Source organism: Haematobia irritans, chromosome 1 (assembly GCF_050003625.1).
Source record: "Haematobia irritans isolate KBUSLIRL chromosome 1, ASM5000362v1, whole genome shotgun sequence".
In the NCBI taxonomy this organism is placed as follows: Eukaryota; Metazoa; Arthropoda; class Insecta; order Diptera; family Muscidae; genus Haematobia; species Haematobia irritans.
In genome coordinates, this window is record NC_134397.1 from 108708510 (window position 1) to 108720660 (window position 12151).

At 33.6% G+C, this 12151-nt stretch overlaps 1 protein-coding gene across 1 annotated transcript in view; it reads right to left on the bottom strand.

Annotated features, from left to right (window-relative positions):
• Positions 1-1094: 1094 nt before the first annotated feature.
• The window catches only part of LOC142221639 (V-type proton ATPase 116 kDa subunit a 1-like), a 40204-nt gene continuing 29147 nt past the window's right edge, over positions 1095-12151 (bottom strand). Inside the window, exons 3-6 of the mRNA XM_075291397.1 lie at positions 3867-5747; positions 3579-3804; positions 1487-1658; positions 1095-1416 (exon numbers count right to left, since the gene is read on the bottom strand). Of these exons, the coding sequence (XP_075147512.1) occupies positions 1323-1416; positions 1487-1658; positions 3579-3804; positions 3867-5747 (2373 nt within the window). The 3' untranslated portion in view covers positions 1095-1322. The remainder of the gene's footprint in view (positions 1417-1486; positions 1659-3578; positions 3805-3866; positions 5748-12151) is intronic.

Sequence of the window (12151 nt, forward strand, 5' to 3'; positions counted from 1 at the left end):
AAACATTTACTGAAATTTTATAAGTTTTCCTTTAGCTAAGTTAATTTTCGTTGTGGTTACGAAAAATGATCTATATTACAGTAAATTTTTTAAACTATGTGCAAGTTAAAATGGTCCTTAAATTTACAAGACATTTTTTTCTGTGTTCAAAGTTAGAACTGCTTACTTACGTTTTTAAATATAGTTTTATTTATATTTATATCGGCCATATTTTCTTCATTAAAAGACATTTTTTTCCAAACAGATCCAACTATTATATTATTTTTAACAATCGCTAGATTTGTGTACCATAACGACACAATTTCAACTGAAAAACAACCCACGCGCAAACATACCGGACATATCGATGATAGGTATCGATTACAGGTAGATAAAAGAAATGTAGGAAATTTTCTTAAATTCGAACAAGTGTGTTTCCTTAAGTTTTGAAAGGATTGAATACTTCTTAGTACGTGTTAACTAAAATATTTTTCTATGCTAAGTATTATTCATATATATGATAAGCTTTCTATAATAAAGAAAGACAGATTTATCATTTTATAACAAATTTTACTAAATTTGAGAAAACTCGGGTTTAGTTCGGGTTGTGTTCAATTTTAGGAATGCTTTGTTATCAGTGAATAAAATTTTCTTGTTCAGTTGTAAATTCTTATACCTCGCGAAGAAATCAGTATTAGTAAAATGCCACGCCTTATTCCAGTTAATGAACTATTTCTAACTGCTTTCTATTTAGGTTTTTTACTGATACAAGTAAATTTTATTATTTCACACAGAAATTTAACCCATATGTGTAACGGGCTGAATTTTCAAACACAATATTTTTAAGTGCAAACTTCATAAATTAGTATAAAATGTTTGGGACCCATATGCTAATATGTTATGTTTGGGATCATTAATTTCCGTGATTGATTAAATTTCAATTAAAAAATGAAATAGATCAATTAATTTCCTTATTGAAACAAACAAATATTTTTTCTGTGTATCGTAGTAGCAAATGTTTCTAAGGGCAGAGTAAAATCGTACTTTGAATTTTATAATGTGCCCTAAATGACTTCTAATAACAAGAGACTGAGTAAAAGATAAAATTATCATAATTTGCTTTTCTCTTCTTAGGGATTTTATTTATGTATACATATATCGCATTAAATTGTCATTGTAACTTTATATTGCTTTTTAACATTAATATCAATAAACACGAACAAACAAAGATCAAAAATATCTAAAAAAAAAAAAAAGACTACATTTTTTTTAATATTTAACAATCAACAGTGGGAAGAGTACCACAATACTGGACTTTATGGGACGGTTATATTAAGTGGAATTTATTCCTCTTCTTCATCATCCATGATGGCTTTGAAACTGAAGGGTTGGAAGGCATACCCCAAACCTTCGTAGAACTTGCTCATGAATTCGACCCTTCAAAAATTAAAAGAGGTTAGACAATTTAGTATAATAAATATTATAAAATCGGTGATATTTTACTTACCAGTGAAGACGCAAGGTGTGTAAGAAAGCAGATAAACCTTCCATCATAACCAAAATGGCTAAGGTGAAGAGGCACCAGGCACCGAAGATAAAGAATAAAACAATTGCACCGGTGGCGGATTTTTGCTTAAGACCCATTGAAAGGACCATATTCCACAAAACTTCAGACAATTCTGTAATGAAAAACAACATAGATTAAATGTTCTATCACAATGGGCAGCATAGTCTAAGTGAGCTTGAAATAAAGCGGGCTGCCACTTAAACACTACTTAACATAATCTAGAGTTAATGCACTGATTGAAGAGTTAGTAAAGATAATCTTAAAACATGGCGCGATTTCATTCTCATTCATTAGAGACAAGAAGTGTGAAACCGGCCACTATCATGATGAAGGAGCACATATTCGACATGTGGCGTCTGTTTCTTTACTTTATAATTTCGTATTGGCTCAATAAATCGGTCTGTCAAAGTTTTACCTCCTTTCGGCAATTAGTGTGAGACTCGTCCTTTTAGGATCAGTATCGACTTACCCCAGTAAACATTGCACTCTTCGATTTTGTCTAGAATCCGCTGATCCTCCAGCACGGTTTGCACTTGTGCCAAAAATAATCTTCCAAAATTTGAAGAAAATTTTACCCAAAAATCTACCAACTTTAAAAAATGTTATTTCGATGTTTTTGGTCAAATTTTTATTAGTATGATTTTTTTCTTCGAAAGAAATATTTTATTTGTTTATTTTAGAAGTTTATTTGTTATATATTTTGATCTCTCCTACTACCGAAAATTTCTATAGAAACCTTTATCTAATAGGCTCTACACATTACGCTCAAAATCTACATTTTCGAGATTTGAAATCTACTTTTTATAAGGCAAATGACAGTTGAAATCTAGTAAAAGTGGATTTTGGATGTGTAATGTGAATGAGGTATAAATTAAATTTCTACAATTTTTTTTTTAATATTTTTCATGTTAGCCTGATACTGAAACAGGCGATTAACGTCCAAATGCATGATATCTTAATATTACAATTAATTATTCTTCGAGCTTTACGGACAATAATTTAGCATAAAGGGAACAAAATTGAGTTATCTCTCTCAGTCAGATCTATACTAAAGGCTGTGGAAAAGTTCATTCGCCCGAACTGAAACATATACAGTCCAGGCGTGTATAGATTTGTATAATTTTATTTCTATAGAAAATTTATCAAAATTTTATTTCTATAAAAAATGTTGTCAAAATTGTATTTCTATAGAAAATTTTGTCAAAATTTTATTTCTGATTTGTTATTGTTGGTTTGTTCTTCAATCATATTTGTTGTTTTGATTTCAGCTTAAAACCATTGCGTTGACTAAACTACAAGAGTAGCTTAACCAACAGAGGAAAAGTATATTTGTCAAATTTATTTGGGCAAAGCCCTATAGACTGCAAGATGATTGGACGGACAGCCGTTTCGGAATTACCACATTCCTCAATAGCATCCTCTACTTGCAGTAAAACTGCAACCAATTATCAGAATAAATTCGGGTAATTTACTAAAACCAATGGAAATTACACTCGAACCTCCCGAAAAGTGGGTTTTCGATTGTCGGCTTTGCCTAAAATAAATTATGTACAAATATTTATTCAATAGAAAAAATTTTGTCAACATTTTATTTCTATAAAGAATTATGTAAAAATTTTATTTCTGTAGAAAATGTTCTTAAAATTTTATTTCTATAGAAAATTTAAGTACCTCTTAGTTGGAGAAGTATATTTTGCAAATTCTACCAAAACTTCAAGAATTCTACCAATCTACCAAACAGTAAAAAGTCTATCATGTTTAGTGGAATTCTATCAACTGTGGCAACCGTATCCTCCAGTAGTGAACCTACGATTCGTCGACAGTCACGAAAGCAAAATTTTATAAAAACAAAAATATTTTTTTTTATAAAGGTCCATATAGGTCTTGGAATTTGGCAGCTCTATATTTTTTTTAATGAAATTATGCTTTCGAAATTAGACAAAGCCACCATGTGAAATAAATATTGCTACCCAGTTTGACTCTTTAGATTACTACTAACTTCTAAAAGAAAAACGAATATTAAACAACTTACGAGCATGAGCCAAGGATAAAGCCCACAAACGCAAATAGGAGGCAGTGTGCGAGATGGTACTGAGTACATATTCAATGGTGTGGATGGCTTGATGAATGAAAATTTCACTCATGGGCTCATCATCGTGACCATGAGCACCACCTTCATGGGCATCAGATGCAGTTGGCAATGGAGTTTCGCCTTCATTCAACTCCATATTTCCTGTAAGTTCACCATTGTGTTTAGCCTGAAAAGATAAGACTGCAATTAACATTGGGTTCTTCAAGTATATAGTGTAAATGTACTTACGTGAGTGTTGTTCTTGCGCGTAAATTTAATATACAAAGGTTTGCCCAACAACATCCAAGGTATACAGATCAAGGCTATGAATACAAATACACGTTCCAGCGATGATTGTCCTTCGAACATGTATTCATTGCATCCTGGCAAGGGTTCCGTGTGTTTGAACAACATCATGTTGATGAACATAATCAACACAGAGGGAGCACAGCCGGGTGTGTTGGCTTGCACATCGGTCACGGCAGTATAGGTAACCCATTTGAAGAACATCATGAATACCATGTAACCGAACAATAGAACCAAGAACAAGATTTGTGGCAAGAATTCCAAAATTATGCTGGAGACACGTTTGAAGTGCAAGAAATTCACCACAGACATGCAAACGCCGAATATCATATGGGCCACACCGGTAATAATGGAGAGTTTCATTTTATACGTATTCAAGAAGATGATCTTATTATCAGCCATTTGCCAAACAGGGTCCATACCAATTGGATATACACCACTGACATGATATTGGGGATTCAATTGGAGCGACGGGTTCGATAGTACAGTCGATGTATTATAGCGTGGATTCCATGTGGAACCAAAAATATTCATTGATTTCGAGAAGACATCGTTGTATATGAAACCGGTGTAGCAGGAGAAAATACCCATGAGCAAGATAATATAACGGCCTCCAAAGAAAATATTCCAGATTTCACCACCTTTCTTGCGAACCAACGATTTTTCACACATACACATCCAAGAGCCAAAAAGGGTCAAAATAAATCCATGTCCCAAATCGCCAAACATTACGGCGAACAAGAAAGGGAATGTAATGCAAGTGTAAAGAGCTGGATTACACTCACGGTAGGAGGCAATGCCATAAGCATCAATCAGATTTTGGAAGCCACGTGTGAAACGATTTGTGCGATTGAATGTCGGTGGTTGTTCATTGGTGTCAATGACATTCAAGAATGATGGAATAGTACTTTGGACTGCAGCAGAACCATCGGACAAAGCCTTCTGGACGATGGGTAAATCTTTGGTGGGCACCCAGCACTCACCAATCAAGCATTTCTTTGTGACATCCATATTGAACAGGTTCAAAGTATGGTAAATAGCCTTCATTTTCTTCACCATAATTGACCAGGAAGGCAAATTCTTTGAGACGGTAGCTAAAACGCGGCTACGATGGTCTTCGGTTTGGCTCAATACCAATTTTAAATCTTCCAATCGCGTGCGTACTCCCTTGACCATTTCCTCGCGTTCGGCATGGGAGCTGGGACAAGGATACATCGAGGCATGGAATCCGGTACAGACTTTCTTAATGCGATTCTTTAGCTGTTCACCTTGGAAGAAGGCCACAAACACGGTCTTGTAGATGGGATGTCCAGTGGCTGGATCGTTGAGAGGTTCATCCAAATCGGAGCGTTTTAAGAACACATTACCACGTGAAATACGCCACAACATGCGTTCGAAAGCAAACACACGCTCACGATTGATGACACCAGCGACGAAACCCAAACGACCACGGCTTTGGGCAGCAACATCATCAGCACCTCCACGATTACTGCTATCCAAATTCAATACTTCTTGGTCAGAAAAGAAACCCTGAGTGTTCTCCAATACTTTTCGAAGTTCGGTCAATTCCAAGTAGTTGGATTTCAAATTGACTTCGTTTTGTGCCAATTCAAGGATTTCATTTTCTGTCTTTTCCAAGTGGGCTTCCAAATCAATAATTTCCCTTGGATTGGGCGCCTTTGGTATGTCATCAATGATATCAGGCATAACAATGCCATCTTTTTTGATCTCAGCTTCGATGTAACGTATTTTTCGTTCCAGTTCATCACAGCGTCGAACTTCAGTAACGAATTTACGTTGGAATGCATTCACGCCACTGTTTAACTGTAGTAAAAATGAAAAAAAAAAACAAAGATAAATGGTTAACTTTTCTTTATAAACTGGAGTGTAGTGGTTAAGTGGTAAAGCCAGTCACAGCTAGAACTGCTTTAGCTAATCACTCATAAAATTCCATCCAATCTGTACTGTGAAGCTTCGCTTCACTTTTGGGGACCCAAATTCAAAAGAAAATATTAGGGCCTACCAATGTATTTCGGAAATGCTTCACGAAAATGCTGCTTAATTATAGAAATATTAATGCAATATCTTCAAAATCTTAGTTTTCGTATTAGGTCAGTTTGATTGTCCTTTTATACAGACTATCGAAATCCGTTGTAATTCCTTATGGTAACTTTTCCATTAAAAAAATAGTAACATACCTTTACCTGCCCAGCTTGTAAAACATTATAAATAAAGGACTATTTATGAGCGGACAGCGATTATACAAAATACGTTTCGAATTTGAGATTATACAATCGGGCAAACATAAGTAGAATTGACAACTTTATGATATCCCTTATTAGAAAACATATTCTAAGATGTACGGAATGCACAGAATTCAATTTAATAATGACCCCATACTACACAGATGTAATGTATATTGAAGAATCAGTTATAAAAGGTTTTGTTCCCCCCGAAGCCTTTTTGTACCTTGATAGCAAGAGACTCATGCAAGATGTGAATGGGATCCCTATATTCTATCACCTGTATAGAAGGGCAAATTAGAAAGCTGTCATGGTGGACAGGACAGATCTAAATAATACCAGGTTCGACACATCAATCCCTGAGATAGATAGAAATTTTGCCATGAAAGGAAGTGAGAACTGTATCAAATATTGGTGGCTTATACAACAGTAAATTATTTTTTTTTTGTGCAAACACCTACCCCCATCTCCTTTTTATATATAAAAATAATCAATGTATTTTTTTTTTAATTTTTTATTACTAGAAATATTGTAAGCGATACATAAGGGAAATTTTTGATATTTGTTATTTGTACTAATAATAATTCTAACATTATCCTAGTTATACTTGGATATACTCCCTGTGGGACTATGTATAATGTAAGTGTACTTATGTAAACTATTGTTTATTGTAGTCTCATAATAATATTTTGATTGAAATAAATAAATATTAATAAAATAAAAAAGGACTATTTATGTATAATTTTAAGACACTGGTACAAAATTATAATTTTTTTAAATGTTATAAAAATAAAATATTTCTTTAAATAATACTATTTTCCCATACTAATTAACGTTTTTTAGATGTGGTAAATTTGTCGCATATATTTTTAATTTTGGTAGATAATTCTCTTTCCGAATATTCGTTTAATCGAAAAAATGGTTAATTGCTAATCCGAATAAAGGAAATCGGCCGTTAGTCTAGCAAACAAAATTTACATTTCGTTTCTATGCTTTTTCAGGAGACTTTTAACTGTGCCTACACCCTCAAAAAAATTGCTTATGTACCTCCATATACCTTCAAACACATTCTGCTTCAAGCATATATAGTTTCGGGATTTGTCCAAACAAAATAATGATTGTTTTGTTAAAACCTATAACCTAACCTAACATATATATCGCAAACATGTAATGCTAGTTTATGAGCATTATATGCTTGCACTTAAAAATAATGTGTTAAAAATTTGAGTTCCAAACATATAATTTTTACACCGAAACATATGAACACTTTTTCGTCCGTGTACACCCTCAAAAACAATCGCTTCTCTAGCATATTTTGCAGGAAGCAAATATGTTATATTATTGGATATTGTCGAAACATTATTATGTTTGTTTTATGTGAACATATTATATGTTTGGAAGCATTTTGAGCCCAAACATATTATATGTTTGGAAGAATTTTCTCCCAAAGAAGATTTTGCTAAAAAAAAAACAATTATTTCTGCCTAATTGCATATTCCCTCACATCATTCTCATTTCCACGAGATTTTTTAGTTTTTAGCTCCTTTTTCTGTAATACAAACAATGTTGAATATATTATCCACTGAGCTACGTAGCTGTTATTATCATTCACAGACAATTATCGTTATAAGTTATATTTATACAGCGTTGTTTGCGGCGCCCACGAGCCGATGCAAACAAAACATTATTTAACTGAAAAATACATTTGTTGGCCACGTGGAGCAATGGTTAGCATGTCTGCCTGGCAAGCCAAGGGTCGTGGGTTCAATCCCTGCTCCGACCGAACACCAATTTTTTTGTAAATTTATTTTTACATATATTCGAAAAATTCCGAAAAGATGTTCGACATTACATATTACTGTATTAAATTTTTAGAATACAACTTCGAAAAGTGGGTTATTAAAAATTTACAGTCAGAAAAGAACAGTGCTTGATATAAACGAAATGGGCAGAGTTTTTGAATACAATATTATTTTTTTATTGAAAAAATAACAATTTTCTAACAAAAAAAAAATTTTTGGTATAAAAGTTTGAAATTTTCGGAGAAGTTCAAAAACTCTAACAAATGAAGAACGTGAAGTCGAGTGTAAACATGAATGATTTTACAATATACACATAAATTTATTTAGGCGTGAACTATTTTTTACTAGCATTCAACATTTATCCTATTTAGAAATACAAAAAATATGAATTTTTATAAACGAATAATTTCATTCATTTTAAAGAAAATAAACTTTTTCAATTGTTTCTTTGGATCATTCCCCACCAAGTTATAATACAATTTGCCAAAAAAAAGTTATAATGTTATTCTGCTTTTAGAGACTCGAGTTTTGCCTCTAAAATAAAAATAAATTTTAGCGGCAAAACTCGAACTTAATGTCCGCTTTTATTTTTGAAAGTGTCCGTCAACTCCTCTTGGACTACTTATTAATAAAGAGAACTAAACTTTGTTTTTATACATTTTACTGTTTAAATTTTCACAGTTTCCCCCCTTTTTTCATTTTATTGTCCCAACTCTAGAAATAGTAACATATAGTGCCCTTTCGATATTTTTTATGAAGATCCCTTTGTAATTTTTATATATTTTCCACTGATTTTTTTCCTTTGTCTGAATATTTTGACTTACTCGTCGAACGTTCTTTTGACGAACCAAGAAAAAAAATTGTGTCCATAATGGTTCATACATAAAATAATGATCTCAAGGCAAAAACACATGCTGTTTTTTTTTCAAATGTCTTATCTCTTGGTTCCGAATGTCTATTCTCTTTACTCCGAATATTCATTTTAATATTCAAATTAAATAATCTTTAGACTTAAGCATATCAAATTTATGGCGAAGCCTTATTAACATGCCAAGCGCATAGCCAAAACCAATGAACTCATAAAACAGTTGTCCGAAACAACATACAAGCAGTTTCACAGAAATTGTTCTTCAATTCTCTCGCTGTGTTATGTTGATATCTTTCGTCAACCCTCCTGGTTTCCATCTGTATTCCTTTCTCTATACTCTCTCTCTCTCTCGCTCTCTGAATAAAATATCGCAACATATATATGTTTACTCGAAATTTATAAATTTATATATGTTTACATTCATACTTATGAAAAATTCATGACCCAAACATAATATATTCTAACATATTAACATATGTGTCCCAAACATTTAATGCTAGTTTAGGAACATTATATTTTTGCACTTAAGTATATTGTGTTTAAAAAAATTATGCCCGAAACACATTTTGTTTATATCGGAACATAGGAAAAACATATTTTTCTAACAGTGTACTAAAGAATTTCATCAAGTGCGTGATTTCTCAAATAAGCAATACAACATATCTATTTGATCATTTTAATAATTACATTGAAAATTTCACATGCCTCCAAAAATTTTATTTAAACAGTTGAAGTCAATGCTGTTAAATTCGTTTTAGGTTTTATGTTAGACTAGGAAAACTACACGTTTTTAAATTTCGATAAGATCGACATTGATGATTAAAAAGTCTGGTTTCGGCGATTATTTGAAATCCCACTTTTAGGTCAGTACTATGTTCGCTTTTTGCGTTGAATTTTTCGCGGTTACTTTATTAAAACAATTCAATATAAAGCGGATAAATCAACTCAATTGATGCGCAGTTTCTTGTTCCTCTAGATTTCGGCAAGACTTTATAGGAATATGTTTATTTTCATTTATAATTTTGATTATTTTACGAAAAGTAATCACGAAAATAGAGTAATTTTCAACTCGAAACCCGAACATAGTACCCACCTTTTGGCGTAAACATTGACTATTTTTAAACTTACATGATAACTGACTATAACAATATATCAGAAAATCACGCAGACAGCAAACATATTTGTCTTAACCAATTTTTTCCAAAAAATTTTAAAAATTCACTAAATTTTTTTGCTAAAATATCAGTTTTGCTGAAAAGGCAATGCAGTCAATGAAGATGTTTAAAGTAATATAATAAATTGAAGCAACAAGTATTTTTATCTGCTGAAATTACAGTTTTTATCAAAATTCGTTTTTATTATTCAACATAGTTCCCTTCAAGAGCGATACAACGATTATAACGACCTTCCAACGATTATAACGGCCTCAGTTTCGGCGATCACCTCTTCGTTGCAGCCAAATTTTTTCCCTGCGAGCATCCTTTTGAGGTCTGAGAACATTTCGCTGGGGGCCAAATGTGGAGAATACGGTGGGTAGGGAAGCAATTCTAAACCCAATTCATGAATTTTTGCCATCGTTCTCAAAGACTTGTGACACGGTGCGTTGTCTTGGTGGAACGACACCTTTTTCTTCTTCATATGGGGCCGTTTTGCCGCGATTTCGACCTTCAAACGCTCCAATAACGCCATATAATAGTCACTATTGATGGTTTTCCCCTTCTCGAGATAATCGATAAAAATTATTCCATGCGCATCCTAAAAAACAGAGGCCATTACTTTGCCAGAGGACTTTTGAGTCTTTCCACGCTTCGGAGACGGTTCACCGGTCGCTGTCCATTCAGCCGACTGTCGATTGGACTCAGGAGTGTAGTGATGGAGCCACGTTTCATCCATTGTCACATATCGACGGAAACACTCGGGTGTATTACGAGTTAACAGCTGCAAACACCGCTCAGAATCATCAACTCGTTGTTGTTTTTGGTCAAATGTGAGCTCGCGCGGCACCCATTTAGCACAGAACTTCCGCATATCCAAATATTGATGAATGATATGACCAACACGTTCCTTTGATACCTTTGAGGCCTCTGGTATCTCTATCAACTTCATTTTAAGGTCATTCAAAATCATTTTGTGGATTTTTTTGATGTTTTCGTCGGTAACCACCTCTTTCGGGCGTCCACTGCGTTCACCGTCCTCCGTGCTTATTTCATCACGCTTGAATTTTCATTCATTTTTCCCATTATCAAGCCAAGTTTTTGCTTCCACCGTATTTATTCCCTTCAGAAAACAATATTTTATCAAAACACGAAATCCCTTTTTTCAATTTTTTTCACAATAACAAAAGTTGCTTCACAAAAGACGCTCTATATCAAAAACTAATTAACTTACAAATGTCAAATTTTGACACGAATCATTTGAAGGTTGGTACTATAAAAATAATATCCATTTAATACTAGCGACGCCATCTATGTGTTAGACCGGGGACTTATCAGCCAACCTGTTATGTTACGCCGAGAATATAGTTTTTATTCGGATCACCAACTACAGACTTTTCAGCACTATGACGACTGTTGTTTCAAAAAGAACTGCTAAACCAGCATATTTTGTCTGCTGAAAAATAGCGTTAATATTATTTTTTTATTATGGTATGAGATGTCCTGAGTATACGACAGGCGTGATTTAATTATCGAGTTCTAAAAGAAAGCCGTCACACACAACAAATTTCATACTTTCGCAAGATGTGTTAATGTTTCAAAATGTGGCTATCGGGCCTTTTCGGAAGCGCAATGCTATGCTGCATGTACTGTATAACACATTCAAGCGCCATGTGTCCTGCAACACTGCAAGCGTCAAATACAGAGAGAATAAAAAGACAAGAGGACGAAACTGTGAAGCGAAACTGCGTCAGTAGGTGGCAGTCATGAGGAAAATTTCTCTAATATCATGCAGTTTTTTTCGACGCTTCTCTCAAATATCATACAGTTTGCGTCGGCGTCACCCTGTTCAGTTCTCTGCCGGCTTTACGAAACGTAAAGAAAATAGGATTTAAAACCTACTTTGTAGTAACAAATGTTCGTTTTTATAAATGTTTTCATTCCATTACATTTTTTGGTAGACAATTTGAAATTATAACTGCCGATGCCTTTATAAACAATTTATCAAAACAGCGCTTCGACCGACCACAACGTCGGTAATACTAAAGCTGCAGGCATTGTGCGACATCTATACGGTTGACATTTGCTGTTTTTGTAGAAGAGAAATTTTGTAGAAGAGAAATCAGTCATATGTTGCGCAGTATTAAAATGGCTGATGCAG